This window comes from Engraulis encrasicolus, chromosome 7, assembly GCF_034702125.1.
Source record: "Engraulis encrasicolus isolate BLACKSEA-1 chromosome 7, IST_EnEncr_1.0, whole genome shotgun sequence".
In the NCBI taxonomy this organism is placed as follows: Eukaryota; Metazoa; Chordata; class Actinopteri; order Clupeiformes; family Engraulidae; genus Engraulis; species Engraulis encrasicolus.
The window spans coordinates 4,738,317-4,756,011 of NC_085863.1; the positions used below are offsets into that span (position 1 = coordinate 4,738,317).

General features: G+C 42.5%; 1 protein-coding gene across 1 annotated transcript; it reads right to left on the reverse strand.

Moving 5' to 3' along the window:
• Positions 1 to 9,238: 9,238 nt before the first annotated feature.
• On the reverse strand, positions 9,239 to 17,558 carry rab24 (RAB24, member RAS oncogene family). The gene is given in 9 exon segments (XM_063202744.1): positions 9,239 to 10,901; positions 11,785 to 11,844; positions 12,071 to 12,121; positions 12,592 to 12,691; positions 12,853 to 12,920; positions 13,849 to 13,927; positions 15,371 to 15,466; positions 16,562 to 16,696; positions 17,275 to 17,558. Coding segments are annotated over 8 exon segments (636 nt in total). The 5' UTR covers positions 16,679 to 16,696; positions 17,275 to 17,558; the 3' UTR covers positions 9,239 to 10,836.
• Positions 17,559 to 17,695: the final 137 nt, after the last annotated feature.

The following is a 17,695-nucleotide window of genomic DNA, read 5'->3' on the forward strand; positions in this document are numbered from 1 at the left end:
GAGGGAACATTTTATGTCTCCAAATGACGCCCATTTTAGATGACGCCTATGTCAGTTAAGCTACAGGAGACATATGCAGTGAATGCTTGTCAATGTGGTAAGTAGTTTTCCAGAACTTTTCCAGAACGGCTGTGGCACTTCGGCTTGTTGTTGCCGGTTAGCAAATAAAAGTCATGTGGTCAAACTGGCCATGCTCCTGAAGAGGGGTTTACTATATCTGCTCTCCTACGCCATCTTGTGGAGAACATAGTGACACATGCCATATGCATGTACTGGCAAAAATGTTTGATCCTGATCTGGTCCTAAAATGAAGTAGCCACCACAAGAAATACCCTTAAACATTATAATAAAAAAAATCAGACATATTTTTTAAAATGTATTCTTTTAAAACGTCTCTCATTTTAAAAACGCAGAGCTGCCCTGTGACAAGTTGAGAGAGAAGACAGCTGACAGCTGGGAGGAGAGGGAGAGGAGAGGAGAGGAGAGGAGAGGAGAGGAGAGGAGAGGAGATGAGATGAGATGAGAGGAAGAGGAGAGGAGGAGAGGAGAGACAGGACAGGAGAGGAGAGGAGAGGAGAGACAGGACAGGAGAGGAGAGGACAGGAGAGACAGGAGAGGAGAGGAGAGGAGAGACAGAAGAGGAGAGGAGAGGACAGGAGAGACAGGAGAGGAGAGGAGAAGAGATTAGAGGAGAGGAGAGGAGAGGAGAGGAGAGGAGGGAGAGGAGAGGAGAGGAGGGGAGAGGAGAGGAGAGGAGAGGAGAGATGAGAGGAGAGGAGAGGAGAGAGGAGGAGAGGAGAGGAGAGATGAGGAGAGGAGAGGAGAGGAGAGGAGAGGAGAGGAGAGAGAGGAGAGGAGAGGAGGAGAGGAGGAGAGGAGAGGAGAGGAGAGAAATGAGGGGAGAAGAGAAGAGGAGAGGAGAGGAGAGGAGAGGAGAGGAGAGGAGAGGAGAGGAGAGGAGAGGGGTCAGGCAGCTGAGGGGTATCAGTGGAGCGGAAACTCTAACCACAGGAAGCGATCATGAACAAAATCAGACTTGACTGTCAACAGAATACTTGAGGCACCCACACCCCCTCTGGGGGGATACTATGTGTGTGTGTGTGTGTGTGTGTGTGTGTGTGTGTGTGTGTGTGTGTGTGTGTGTGTGTGTGTGTGTGTGTGTGTGTGTGTGTGTGTGTGTGTGTGTGTGTGTGTGTGTGTGTGTGTGTGTGTGTGTGGACGTCTCTACTTTCCTGAAGAGAGAGAGAGTACACGTCATCTTCATGATAGAGTTCTGACAGCTGTCTCGTCTGACCCGCCCCCCTCCCCCCCATTTCCCCCACACCTCAAAGAACGGTAATTGTAATTTATATAAATATATATTTAGATATTCATATCTGTTTGTATATATTTAATGTATGCGGCAGTTGTGTGTTGATATGTAATGTGTGAATTTAATGTGTATATTTAATGTGTGCATGTACTGTATGTAGTTTTGCACAATTCAATGTCTTGCGAGTTGTACATTTTGGCTGGCAAACGTTAATTTCCTTTGGGGTCAATAAAGAAACTCTACACTACAATACTCATGTTCTTAGTAGCTCACTGTCTAACTGACAACAATTGATTATAATCATCGTCTTCAATATAATAAATCATGTTCAATTCTTCAATATATTGATGTCGACATCTTAACAAAACCACAGCTCTCTTATTCTGGAAGGAATGTGTAGGCCCATAGTGGAAAGCAACACAAACTCTTGTCATTCTATGGAGGTGTACTTACGTATTCTTGTCAAGGAGAAGTGCAGAGAGGCACCAGTGTGCTCACTTCTGAACTTACTTAGTGCCGTTACAGCACATGAATACAGTGGGTAGATACAGTGGGTCTAATGGAAATGTCCCAAGTGCCTTTCACGCCCGTTGATGAACCACCGAACTGATTTCAGAAAAGTTATATTTGCATCTGCACTTGTTGTTCTGTATATTTCCTGTGCCCTTTGTATCTGCTAGTGATGCTGGCTATGATTATGTCCTCGTTTGTTAGTCACTTTGGTTATAAAGCGTCTTCCAAATGCAATTTACACTGTGCAGGAAATGGTCAAAAAAGGTACTGCAACTACGCTGCTCATTGAAACTGGGCTGCCTATTGCCAAATTTGATCTTTACATGAAAGTTTACTTAGTAATTATCAAATATTTTCTAGTATGGTCCAAGTACAGTCATTTTTGCAGCTAAAAATTGCTATTTTTGGAAGATCCCCCTTCTCATGTATGAAAAGTGCAATTTTTCCAGTCATAATGAATACTTACTGTAGAATTTGATGGTAGTGGTAAGTATTCATGAAAAAGGTAACATTAGTGAATGGGCAGTATGCATTCTGGAAATAAGCAACTAAACATTCCACACAGTGTCCCTTTAATGTAATGTAATGTGATGATGCCTCCTAATGGGATCCTCCAGTGGTACACTAGCGGTAGTCGCTGAGAAGACTTGACTGCCATAATATTACACTACTATACAATGCCTACGATTACATGGGACAATTCATTGCAAACTCACTTCAACTCACTAAATAAAATTTTTAATTCTGCTTTGAAAACGTCATGTAAACACTTCACAATTCGGAATTAAATGAAAGATCAAAGGGAATTCGACAGAACTATTTAATTCTGAATTATTAATTCAGAATTAAAAATGTCATGTAAGTGTAGCCAATGACATTACACAGAGCCTTGATGGTGCACTGTGTAATATTTTTTAGCAGTTTCTTTCTGGAATTCATGCTGCCCATTCACAAATGTTATCCTTTTCCACAAAGGATTTGTTTTGACTGAGAAAATTGCATTTTTTATGCATAAAAAGGTGAATCTTCTCCATGTCCACCATTTATAATTTAACACTGCGACTTGATCAGTCATTGTGGTAACAACTATTTTATAACATGGGACATGTTTTAACAGATTTGTACGGTGTGTGTGCGCATAATTGAATGGGGAATTGCTTATGAACAAAGAGGAGGAATTGCCTCGAATCACAGGGGCGGGCGAGGCTCTATCTCTTTAGTGTCTCTGGTAAGTCTCCATCTCTTTGTACCTCTACTCTAAAGATGAAAACATTCCTGGCAGGGGCAGGGGCAGGACTTAACCTGACTGGAGAGGGAGCCTGGTGCCTTTGCCTTTGGGCGGCCCTGTGGTGTAGAGATATGAAAGACACTGGTGGCCCAGGACAGAGACCAGACGCAAGTTTGAGAGATAACAGATCTTCTTTAAGCAGGGCCGGAGCACTGGTATTGGGACAGGGGGGTCGGGAGATGTGTCAGAGACGTTGGGTCCACAAAATATCGTAGAATGGGGCCCCTACAAGATGTTTGGCAATCGAAAGCCACTGGCAGGGCCCCCCCCCCAAGTGTTGAGGTTCCTGGCCCCTATGCCCCTCCCTCTGCTCCGCCCCTGTCTCTACAGTAAGGGAGGTGCCGGGTCCTTAAAGGGAGGTGCCGGCCGGGTCTTTTAGGCAGAGCAGAGGCACCTGAAACTTGCCACTACTGGACATGAGAGAAATTTGGTTCGGGTGGGACTTACATAATAGATGTCTATTAGATAGAGAGTTTAAATGGACAGATTGACACAATTGGGATTGGGATTTAAGAATAAACATGCTGTAAATCTCACTCTGAAGATTATATAACATCAGTAGACAGCCTACAATAGCACTACAGTATAACCGAAGCAATTTAACAGCATTTTTTAAATTAAAAAAAAATATGTGTATGGTATCAACCACAAGCTAGCACAAGCATTTAAAGTGGATAGGGACATGATGCGGGTTTTTTATCATTCTTTTGTTGAAAGCATTTTATGTTTCTGTTCTGTGGCCTGGTACTTCTCCCTGTCTGTTGTTAATAAAAATAAGCTGCATAAGATAATCAACATGGCCAGCAAGATTGCTTGCCAGCCACTAAATAGCATGGCCATGACTGTTGAAGCAAGGGTGGTAAAGAAGGCAAATACCATATGTGAGGATCTCTCCCACCCCTTACAGCAAGCATATGAGTTGTTGCCCTCAGGTAGGAGGTTTAGGATGCCCTCATTTAAGACAAACAGAGCCCGCCAATCATTTATTCCTACTAGTATATCCATCCTAAATAAGACAACTGTAAGTTAGACTGAATAGCACACTGCACTTTGGTACTGAATACTGCACTTTACTGTGTTTATGTTGGGTTTTTTGTCAACCTGTCTTTTTGTCCTATAGAGGGAGGGGAGGCGGGGGGGGAGGGGGGGGGGGGCGATCGTGTTTGTCTATTGTGTTCTTGTTTATTGTAATGTCTTTGTAATTGTATCAGATGCACTGAAAATGGCACAGAACAAATTTCCGAAAGGACAAAATAAATAATCTATCTAAGCTGATTGACTTGCTTGGAGTCTCAGCATACTGTGTGTGATCAGGGAAGCATGACAGAGGTGGACAAAGGGGACAGTTGTCCCGGGGCAAGGGATAGAGGGGGCCCAAAATTGGGTTCTCATTACAATGTATGTATAGGGTGGGGTGCCCTTTCTGAAAGTTTCAGATGACTTTGTCCTGGGCCCAGCCAAAGCTGTCTGCGGCCCTGATTGTGATGGCCAAACGGCTGTCGGACTATACAGTAGATATCAGGGCTGGCGGAACATAAAAAAGCTCCGCCATTTTTGCGCGCCACCCTCTATATCAGGGGTGGGGAACCTTTTTTTGCGAGGGGCCACTTCAAATTCATCCGAGGGCCGTAAACGTCCTCCGAGGGCCATACTATGAACACAAACCAGGATTTTCCCCTGCCCTTTAGGGCTATATTGAAGGCAGCCACCTTTCTCTAGGTTCACTGAATATAACTTAATTGTATTGCAAATGTATTTTCTAAGATTCCTTTACAAAATATGTCATATTTTATGTGAAGCTGCATAACATTAAAATAGTGCCAGGGGCTGGATAAAATGGCCTCAAGGGCCACAACTGGCCCTCGAGACAGAGGTTCCCCACCCCTGCTCTGTATTATGGGACCATCTATAACAGCGGTTCTCAACCTTTTTGAACAAACGCCCCCTTGGCCTCATCACAAGCATCCCAACGCCCCCTTGACCTCATCAGAAGCCTGACAATGCCCACCTTGGTATCAAAAATTAAATGGCCTAATGCCCCCCAATGGCAACTAAGCACCGCCGCCACCTCTCTGCTGTATCCTTCTCTATGTACCGCTAGAGCTCCCCAACGCCCCCTGGGGGGCTGTACCGCCACTGTTTAGAAAAGCTCACAAAAAGCCCATCGAGCATTAGCCCCTGAAGACTGTCGACACACACAGGGAAATGCCCTGTATGGCATGGCAGAGAAGCAGTACAGGCCTGGTGGAGTCGACATGTTCCTTATTATGGCGCTCCTGGAGCAGCAAACTGAATGAAATAAATAAGTAACACAATGTAATACAAGAGATGTCATGTTTATTCAATTTCAGGCCAGGGGGTTGTGCTGACGTACTTGTCTTCACTGCAGCAGGTTAGTGACAGTGTGGATCTCCAGGAAGAGACATACTAAGGGCAGCTCCTATGGTGCTGCTGCATACAGTGGCGGTTCTAGACCAGGGCCAGGGGGGCCGAGGATGGCCCAATGTGTTTTTAGGGGGGCATATTTAATGAAAAAACAGGTGCAATATTCTACTTTATATATTGTACTTTTTATTTAGATATTCCAGTAAAAAATAATATTGACCATTGAGTGTTTGGTACAGGGGCCGAAACAGGGGCCAAGAGTAATTCTATAGGAGCCCTGGCCCAGCCTGGCCCCCCTTCTAGAACCGCCCATGCAGAGAAACGGTCGTGTGCAAAACTTTCTACTTCCTCCTGTCCTTTCCTCTCTGGAATTGAGATGGGAGACTCGGCCTCATCAATGATCCAAATATTTATTCAAAATGTTGCAAAGACATACAGTAATAATTCATTTCAGGTCATTTTCTCTTTGAAAAGCGGGATGCCAAATGGGAGTCCCACGCATGGCCACTGCTTGACGGCAAGGAAACGTTATGGTTTTCTACATGGGGGACTGGTGACACCGAGGCGGAAGGCCAGAAGCCAAAGGAAAGGATGGAAGGAACTAGAATGACCTACAGCCAGCAGAGGGGTCCTCCCCTGCCTCCTTGTGGCCTGGTGATGACATCACTGACAGCAGAAGTGTATTTCAATATCTCACAAACGCACAATTCTAATGTCATTTTCTCATTTGCAATCGGGTTGTTGACTGAGGAATAGTCCCCAAAAAAAGTTGTTGCGGCTAGGCTGACAGCGAGGAAACAAAATTGTTTGGTGGGCGTCAGCAAAACTTGAGGCCACAAGCAAAGACCGTGGACGGGAGTCAGCATATTGGCATTATCCCATTGAGAACAAGTGCAGTTGCTTGATACTCCTGTAATCTCCTGCCACATTTAAAGGTGCACTGTGTAGGATGGTGGCCAGAGTAGGTATTGCAACTATTCTACTCATTGAAACGGTGCTGCCTATTGTCAAATCTGATCTTTCATGTATATTTACTAAATAATTAATGAATATTTACTAGTATGACCAAAGTACAGTAAGTTTTGCAGGTAAAATGTCGGAAATGAAGATCCACCTGCAACCCGGGCACAAGTGCAATTTTTCCAGCCGTTATGAACCCTTAGAATTTGATGGTGGTGGTAAGTATTCATGAAAAAAGGTAACATTTGTGAATGGGCAGCATGAATTCTGGAAACAAACTACAACAATATTACACAGTGCCCCTTTAAGAGGGCTTCAAATTGAAACGGCTCTACAGGTACGTCCGTACATTACATTTGAAGTCGGCAGTTATTCAAGTTCACACCTAGTTGGAACAATTTTGACCAATTTTGCAGATGAGTACGATTGATGATTTCAGAGATTTGTCCTGGATAAAATGAAAACTAACAGTAATAGTAACGACCTCTCACCTACCATGTCTTACAAACATGTTGATCAGATGAATCATTAAGACAAAGTGAAAAAGAGTTCTGCATACTGCTTTCTTTTAAATGCCTGTTATTTACCAATCAGGAAGGCTAGGCTTCCCTCAGATAAGGAGAAATGATAACACATGCCTTTTGAATCCCAGTAATTGAAATTTGACATTATTATTGTTTGACCATATCAATGCATTCAATGACACATCAAGGGGAAAAATCCTTTTGGCTTTGGTCCTTTTTTGTTGTTGTTCTAAATTGAACGTCAAGGATCGAATCACACCCCTCTCGTTGTGTTAATCAAACACTTCAGATTATTTTTGGCCATAACTGCTCTATAGATTAAGAGGCTTTTGGTGGCCCAAAGCTCATTTTCACGAGGCCAACTTGACAGTTGCCCCTATTGTTGTTATACTTGCAGACGCAAAACTGTTTCAGACGGACAATCTTTTCAAAAATGATTATTTTATTAATGATAGGACCGTGAATGAGGGCCATCATGTCTTGGCTATTGACAGGCTTCTTATACTTAAATAGCAGGCATTCTGGTGTAGTGCGTCACCTCATCCTAATGATTCAACTCGTCCATAAGCAAAATGCGAACCAGTGACTGGAATACTAACCATGTAAACATGTGGTAAAGTTAGAGAGCATGTGCATTCACCAGTTGAACCAGGGTACTGTCCCAAGAACAAGGTTGGGTCAAAGACGTCCAACATGACACTGTCCTTCAGTGCTAACAGATGCTTTTGCTTACTGTAACTGTGAAAAACGTGAAATTTCAAAACAATATAAAAAAAATTTGAAAAGTGAATGCATGAAAGCCAAGCCAAAAAAAAAATAATTTTAAAAAATCTCTTTTTTTTGCTTTTACAGTAACCAAAAGTATCCGTTGCACTGAAGGACATGTTGGACGTCTTTGACCCGGTTAAGTGATAAACCTGGGTAGGTTAACCTACAGGAAGTGGTAAAGCTGCTAATAGATTCTCCACAGTAGGGATGCAAATTACCGATTAATTCATTAATCATTAGTTGATAGTCTTCTTGATCGACTTACGATTAACTGATAAGCGATTAATTCTATTTAAATTCTTTGATAAAAATATTCCCATTATTCACACCCCTCTTCACACACACTCTTCATATGCCCATTTCACCTGGGTCTCTTGTCAGTTGAATTTTCAATTAATTGCGATTAATGTTTTTTAATCAATTAATGTATTGATCGATTAATCGATTTGCATCCCTACTCCACAGGCATCATGAGGACTCCAGGCTCTTCTATTAGGTGATTTACCACCACTACCTCAAGGTCAATATAACCCGGTTTACTACTTGCCCAAGTTCTTGGACTATTCCCCAGGTGGTATTTGTGCTATAGGCTCAGACAGCACACTGTGCATCGTTTACCACTTATTCCCCAATCGTTTGCAACATCTTTCATGAGGGCCCGCTCTTTTGAACACCAAGGGTGCATTCCAATAATATGCAAACTTCCCTCCTCACTTGCCTACTTGTGACCTCACGATGACGTCACCGACGACAGAAAATACATTCAATATCTTGCAAAAGCACAATTCTAATGTCATTTCCTCATTTGCAATTGGGATGGTGAATGAAGAGCAGTCGCTCCAACAATTGTTGTGGCTAGAGCAGGGAATTTTATTGATTTCTCCACGGAGGCGGGGCATCAGCAACATGCGAGGCCGCAAGCACAAATGGAGGACGGAAGTCTGCATATTGGAATGCACACACACATACTTGGATGGGAGACAGAGGCACCACCAAGTGTGCCAATTGGTCAGGGGCATATACCGTATGCAAGAGGCTTTGGTAGGAAAGGGTTCACTTAAGTTCAACAATGAACGCCGCTAATTGGATCCCATTACACACGCCCACCTTACTGCGCATAAAACCACAAATATAAACCACGTGAGTTTAATATCAACACCATCCATTATGTAGTGCGTTACAGTATGCTACCTTGCCTCCTCCACTTGTGCTTGTCTCCTCATCCCGCCCTTCTGAGGGATTGTTTTTCATCCACCATCCCAATTGCAAATGAGAAAAAAGGCTCTACCATTGAGCTTTTGCAAGATATTGAAATATAATGCTGTTGTCAGTGATGTCATCATGACATATTACTTCTTGGTACGAGGAGACAAGCACAAGTGGAGGAGGCAAGGTTGCATATTGTAACGCACTCTTAATGACCCCGGTGTGTTGTGGTTCCTCACCAAACCCTCCCTCCCTCCCCCACCTCTTTGCGCTCTATCCTGCATGAGGGTCATTCACGTTGTTTTAGAAGCAGACGCCACTCCTGCAACTGCAACCAACACCACTATTGGGTGTGAAGTTGGTACATACATAACTGTACAACACACTTCATTTACATAGAATAGGTGATTTCTACATAATCCAGCAACAAATAATTTAATCCATGCAATAGTGCCATTAGAGGTGGTTGCACTACTTGACTACTGTTACAAAACCGCAGATAACATTCTCAAGGGCTTTAACCCCCTCTGTATGGTATGGGCGAGCTACCTGCAAATTTACTGCACTGCATTCCAGGTCTTAACGTCACGCTACCTCTACGCATGGGACGAATCAACATGCTTGTAAATTATTTGCGTGGGGAAAAACCTTAATGATGCTTTTCTAGAGGCACACATAGTTCTTCACACTCGGGCATTTCAAATCCTTCATTTCATTTCATTTCATTCAACTCTATGCCAAAAGCACATCAGAACTTTTCCCATCACTTTCAGACAAGAACAGACCTGAGAGCCGCTTGAAAAAAAGTACACTTGCAAAGATAATAAATAAAAACAGGCCACTTAAAAACATTGTAAACATGAACCACCACAATCTTTCAAAATGAATTTTTAAAAAATGCTGTTCAATCTTTATGCTCCGTGTTAGCTGTGCAAGATAAATTTGGTACAGGATCTGTGTGCAAAAAACCCTTTACACCACAAAAAAAGTAAACGATAAAGATGCACAGCCTTTTTTTTATACAGAAATAAGATTGTCTCCTTATCTCTGTCCTTACTTCTGTGGCTCGGGAAAGCAAGACATTCCAGCTCAGAGCTTTTCGTTATGAGGATATGATTTTCTTTTTTATGAGGCAGTCTGAGTTAATGGAGAAAAAAAACGGTAGTGCGTGTTAGATGATTGACCAAGAAACTTACTGAATGACTTCCGGAATGTCACTCAAGTATCAGAGGACCAAAAAAAAAAAAAAACCCCAACATAAATAGCATCCGATATAATAGATGAAAAATCCCCCCCAAAAAACAAACAAACAAACAAACAAACATGAAAACAAGAACACTATAACTCTGTAGAGCAGAAGGCATTTCCAGTTGAAGAACGGACGAATGCCGTGAGAGCAAAGAGAACTGTGTCCAGTAGACGTGTATGTGCCCACCCTGTAAGAGGTGAAGGGGGGTGGGGGGCACTGGAGAGGGTGGGGAAGGTACCGTGCATAGGACCACTCTCAGCTCAGGGACACCGGGCCGTCTCCTGTATAATAATACCCCCTTCTCCTCACTTGTACACAGGCACCCACGAAAGGGGATTTGACTTCATTAGAGCAAGAGACTGTGCTGATGTCAAGGTACCATGTTTTGTTTCACCACCTGGTGCCTGTCTATGATGACTTGAGGGGGAGGGAGGGGGGGGGTGAGTTTGTTGCTTGGCACAAAAACGATCATGGCAGCATTTTGTTGTTGTTGTTGTTGTAGTAGTAGTAGTTGTAGGTGTCATCGTCGTTGTTAAAAAAAGATGCCAATTGTTAAGGTCCAGGGCGTGGACTTGGCCCTCTTTGGGGAGTTCTGCTTCAACCGGCTGGATAGATAGATGGGATCAGTCAGTTAGTTGTGACAGCAGGAATAGAAATACGAGTCCTTCCCCTTGGTCAGGTCCACTCCTCTCTCCTCTGCAAACAAGAAAACAAAGAGGGGAATAAGCGTCTTCATCATTGGCTACGTTTACATGACGTTTTTTAATTCCAAATTAATAATTCAGAGTTAAATAGTTCAGTCAAGTTTACTTTGATCTTTCATTTAATTCCTAATTGTTAAGTGTTTACATGAAGTTTTCAAAGCGTAATTAAAGCTTTATTCAGAATTAAAGTGAGTTACTTCTGAATTAAATGTCTCATGTAAACGTAGATGTAGCCATTTTTAGTTCCGAGAATGAGGCAGGCTACTGAGTTGGAAATAAGTTACAACATGAGACAACAACAAAAAAAACATTGCAGAGAAGTTACAGAGAAGAAAGGGCACACCTACAAATGTGAGGGTTGAAAAAGGTGGCACATCACATCACCCCTGTGCCAAATGCCATTTTAATATGTGAAGGACACATGCAATTGGTAGGAAAGATAACTTCTCTAATGCAGGGCTTTGGCTAGAAAACATTGCCATTAGGCGTTTCCAATTGGGCTGTAACGATACATATCACACACTTAATGATACGCACTTCACAATCTGGTGCGTCACAGGCGAGGACTAGTGGCGGCAGACAAAGAGGACAGTCACCGCAGCATCTACGTATGTGGATAGTGTGGATACTGTTTTGTTGGGCAGTGACTTTCTTCTTTTTTTTTAAAGTATTTTTTGGGGCTTTTCAGCCTTTATTGGTTTTTGTGAGACAGGATAGTGAAGGAGAGACAGGAAGTGAGCTGGGAGAGAGAGATGGGGAAGGACCGGCAAAGGAATCGAACCCAGGTCGGCCGAGTGGTTAAACGTGTGCCTTACCATATCAGCCACGGCAGGGCCAATGACTTTCTTCTTTGTCACAGGAAATAATGGCCTCACCTGGCATGACCTCAAAGGATGAGCTATTGTAGTCCTCCGCCACCTTCTGAAAGAGCTCATCTACACAAAGCAAACCAGACAACCAGCAGACTTATCAGCAGCACATCAAAGCAACATACTAACAGATTGTATGATGTTCTGTTGCATTTGTGGAGATCAAATTGGTTACATCTTGTGTAGTGTCCAGACAAATGTATAGAAGATTCACACTGGTTAATAATAATGATAACAACGCCAGGTATGGTTCAAAACCATCAATATATTGGCAATTCCAACATTCACTCACCAACATTGTTTCCAGATTTGCTAGAAGTCTCAAAATGTTGAGCCCCAATCTCTGTAAGAAATCCCAATCAACAGTTAATTAACAATCAGTTCTAGCTCCATATATTTTGAATCAGGTTGCTCTACCTGTGAACTACAGGTGATTTCATAAATAAACTCCCCTTCCTGCACTTCATGAATCAGCTTTCCAAGTCATTGCATAATGTTAACATTATTAGTCTAATGACAAGAAAAAGATTTCTTTTCTATTCTAGTACAGTGAATGTGCATATGGCATGTACATTGTATATTCTGAGAATGGACTGCCCATCATTAGACATGGTACTGATATCTGACTCTGAGACCAGAGGTCTGTCATCTGTGATTTGTGTTCCTCAAACAAAAGTACTTAACAGAGCTCCTCAACTACAAACTGGAAGAGAACAGATACGAACAGGTGGAGAACAGCAGACTTAAAATATAATATAATGGTCATGAGGTACTGGCCTGCAAGCATGAGGTTTATTAAAACACGAGATTTACCATCTGCAAAGTCCTGTACATCGTGGTAGTCCACCTGGCGTAACCCTCGGTCCGCTTCAATTAGGTCACTCTTAGTGCCACACAGGTAGATTTTACAGTGCTTCAAAAGAGAAGAGAAGAAATAAAATGTTACAAAATCAATCCAAATAAATAATGTGAATGCTTTGACAATAGATTTACATTTCCATTTTGAATTCAGACCAAAATGAAGACCAAAAGTGAAATTAAGAAATTCCAGAAGTGATGATGAAAAACACAAACCTCTTCACAGTTTTGCAACTCCTTCACCCAAAATTGAGCGCGCTGAAAACTGCTGCTGTCTGTGAGGTCTGCGGAGAGAAGCACATGGGATTCCACAGGTCACACTGTTGTACATCATGTTCAAATGTTCTTAATGAGAAAACACAAAGGTTGTGCACAATCCAGAATTCAATTAACTGCACACACACACACACACACACACACACACACACACACACACACCCATCAAAATGTGTGCCTGCAAAAAATGCAACTTCCTTGGCATAACCGTATATCAAATCCATACAACAGGATGAGGTTTGGAATTGATCCTGGCCAGGATAAGCCTGGCGATGCCATCCAACGTACTTCCACTCAAAGATTTTGGCTGCGTACATAGTCTGGCCCAACCCTCCTGGCTCGGTTCACTCACGGTTCTCCAATTAATTTAAATTGCAGAGTAAGGTCAGCGTCAGACCATCCCTCTTAGCTTGTTCCAGACTGTCTGACGCAGTCAACAGTAGGCTTTCGCCCAGGCTAGGCCATGATAAGAGAATCACAAGAATTGCACATGCTAGTCAGCTGTACTTGACCACATGCAACACAACAGGGGTGGGGGACTTTATTCATTCGAGGGGCCACTTCAAATTCCTCCAAGGGCCATACTGTACTGTAAACACAAACCAGGATTTCCCCATGCAATTTAGGCCTATATTGAAGGCAGCCTCCTTTAAAACAGACCCCGCCTTCTCTAGGTCCCCTGAATGTAACTTAATTGTATTGCAAATGTAATTTCTAAGATTCCTTTACAAAATATGTCATATTTCATGTACAGCTTTAACTTGAAAATTATATCAGGGGCTGGACAAAACGGCTCTCGAGACATTAGGTTCCCCACCCCTGCAATACAACTTCACCTCTTCCCACAAAAAGGCAAACATTTCAAATCCAAAGACGACAACTCATGGACACGCCATGCGCTAAATCCGGCAGTCCAATGAAAGAAACTCAACTCACCATAGCATACAATGGCTCCCCGTGCTCCGCGATAGTAGATCCGACTCATTGCTTCATAGCGTTCTGAACCAGCGGTGTCCTGCCATTACAAAAACAGGGTATATACACCAATCTTGAAGTCAAATTTACTACCATTTAATACCCTTTTTCACTACCTTTAGATTTTTTTTACAACCATCACGACACTCCGATGCGAGTATTAACAAGACATTTTTTGTCATTTCTACTTCCTTAACATTTCATTACACTTTCGTTTTTTGCAAAAAGATGCCCGAAAGGGAGCAGTGCGGCGGGACGGTACCATGCTCAGGGTACCTCAGTCATGGAGGAGGATGGGGGAGAGCACTGGTTAATTACTCCCCCCACCAAACTGGCAGGTTGGCAACTTGACGCCCTAACCAGGGTTGCCAGATGAGGCTGATGATTTCCATCCTAAGCAGCCCAATTGGACGGGAAACAGCCCAATCTGGCAACACTGGTCCTGACCGCGTACCCATGACTGCCCTCAGATACAGAATCAACCATTTTTTGTCAAAATGGTTCAACTAAAAATAATACCTAGTTTTTCAAAAAATAATACCTTTTGAGCATATTTACTACTTTTAAGGCCATTAAATTTAGCCTTTTTAACTTATCACCTTTTAATACTTTTTAAAACCCTGTATACACCCTGAAAAAGTAGAAGAGGTCAATTCATTACATACTACAATCAAACTCATCAAAAGACTTCCTCGCTGTTGTAATGGGCTGTGGTTTATTTTCCAACCAGGTACCACACAGATCCGATACATGGACACATGGAAGATGTCCAAAGTATTCACATTTCACAAGGTTGAAAACTTGCAGAGTGTAAAACAAGCCAACCTCATGACAACAGCTCTGCTAATATTACTGTTGGACACTAGGTGGCAACATTTCCCTTTAGATCACTATGTGCTGGCTCAATTAGGGCCCGCCCATGTTGTTTACTTCCGATGCACATTTGTACTACATGGACGCAGTGTACTTATTTAATTGCCATCAGTGCCCATTAGCAATGACTTCAGCTTTACTGTGCATTGCTAAGTCTGCCAACACTGTATGTGACTGTTAATGAGTTATGAGTTTCTAATGGTTGAGTGAAGTTTGCTCTTGACTAATGATCGTAGTTGTAGGAAAGAATTCTTCATCCATGACTTTAAACGCATGACATTGAAGAGTATGTTTCTTCCAAGAGGTGCTTTGAGTAATGAGTGGGTGCTGTGAGGTAGTGTGAAAGAGCCAGTTAAGGGGTACAGACCTTTTGAAAATGAGGACTCCAGGCTCTCCAATTATGCGATTTACCAATTATTATCTTAACCTGGTTTACACCTGAACCATCTTCTTAGTATAGGCCCCGGGGCTGTTTATGGTTCCGCAATTCTATGTCACGTCATGACTACACAGCAAAAGTACAAGTGTAAAATGGAGCGAGTGGAGTGCGGTGAAGTCAGATGGCCTCCACAAACTGACATGACTGAAACTGGATGATGCATCATGACACATGCTAACATGAGAACATGAGACTCAGCCATATTCCTAGAGTTATAAGTTTATCCCCCACATGGGTTGGCTTGGCAACAAATGCAGCTCCAATAGTCTGGAAAGGGAAACATTAACAGTATAGGGTGATATGATACAGTGCTCACATTCACAATTTATCAAACATGGAATGATAGGAGCTTAAAAAAACAAAAACAAAAAACAATATTCTTCCACAAATTGAGGGAGGCCAGGTCGCATTCTACTGTAAAGCAGTGTGTGTTACAAAAGCAGCATTTTCAGTCACGAGAAAAATATATATCATCAGCTGAGACATAGTTCTGTTTTGAATGTTTTCACAAAATGCTACTTTTCTCTTGTTAGTCAAAAACCACATATTGACCACTGTTGAAGAATGGAAGAAGGTGGGAAGTTTTATCCCAGTACAAAAAAGACCCTCTATCTTTCTGCTGCTATGGTTTGACAGGGTTCCCATGGTTTATTTCTGGGATATCAGTAGCCTAGAAATCTAGACGCCCCTAGTGGCCGCAAAATGAATTTGCTCCCGGGGGCACAGCTTTGCTGTAGGGGTTTTTGGCGCGGCCAGGCTAGGGATATCAAGGAATTTTAATGCTCTTCCAGACAGAGAAGGTTAAGGAATTTGCCGATTTTGTTAGTTAAGTCAGGATTATCAGGAAATATGGGGGAGGTCCAACAGTTAAAACCGGTGTCTATGCCAATACTTTGATTCAACCAAAACCTTGAAGTGAAATGGTCCATCTGTGAAAGAAAACTGAGCTCATGTGTCTGCAAAAATTCACTGTAATGAATTTACTCTTCTGACTGGCGTATTCATGCCAGCTAAGTGCAAAGACATCAGAATCAAGGGAGGACGTTGGGGATGGTTTGACTGGTTAAAATTTGCCCAATGCCATTTTGGACATGTCCTCCTTGAGGAGGATGTGATGGAAATTCAGATTTTAGGTCAGGGAAGGACATAGAAAATGTCACGGATTGTACACCTGACTGGAGTGGAAACTATAGTTTGGTGTTGTCAGAAATAGCAACGATGCTTAGGCCTACATTAAAAAATAAGTACGTTGACAGTTGAACACAAAATGAGTTTAATTTCTCCTGAAGAGGAAAATAAGAGCTGTCACAATGTAACAGGTGGGCTCAAACAAAGAAACAAAGAAGCTCTATTTTCACTTACGTTTTGATAGGGTCCAACAAGGAAACGGTGGTGAACATAACGTTCAACTAGACTAGTTTTTCCAACACTCTCCTTCCCCAGCATAACCACCTTGGCATCCACACGCATCGCAGTCATGGTCAGCCAACTTTGTCCCTGGGGAGAAGTAGAACATGTTGTGAAACTTCCTTACAACAAGATGTCGGTGTTGCTGTTTCCCTGAACATCAACTACCGTCCCCTTGCTTGACAGGCATTTCTACATAGTACTATTATGGATAGAATTGGTATGACTTCATGATAATACTGTTCGCATAAAAGCAGACGTGCACTTTTAAGCACAAAACCTCGAAACTACAATGATAGCGCAAATGCTAATATTTGGTGAAATTGTTTGCAAACAGTGCTAGTTGTTTGTGTTAGCTAAGTACATCTTTCTTAGCCGTATCCAACCCACAGTATGTGGTTTATTTAACTAGTTATCGTTATTACTTTACAGAGTACCCAGCAATCGTACTTATTACGATATTACATGAGTACTCAATCTAACGACAAAAATATCCAAAAACACAATGCCGTGCATGTTTACTTAGCATAGCAAACCCCAGACTACGAATAAAACGCCAAGCTTCTTTAACAACAAGAAAGCATACTCGATTTCGTTGTTACACTGCTTAGTAAAGTGAACCATTTATACGCAAGAATTAAACCCACTTCCAACATTAAATTCATTACCTTCCAATGACAGGGGTTGAAACCTTTCTTTGCTAGCTCTAGCTTCGAGCTAATAAACTGTCAAAAAACTGCCTTGTGCAAACTGACAACGGAAGCAGCGAGCGTTAACGTTGACTCCACATTTTCAACAGGTATATTCAGATGATGAAAACAATGATTGCAGCCTAGGATGAACAGATTGGTTGGTGGTCTCCTCCTTTGACAAGTTCAACCATGTTAGTTGGTGAAGCAGCGTTTTCAGGTCTAGAAAAAAAGTGTTTTCTCCCTGCGCATCAGCATGTACGGAAAGCACATTGGGACAAATGCGATTCGAGCTCGCGCCTCCAGGCAGACCCAAACAAACCGTAGGTATATGGCACAGCCATAGACATGGGCACAGCTATCATCTCCCCCTCCATGTATGTTAGAGCTTTGGCAAACC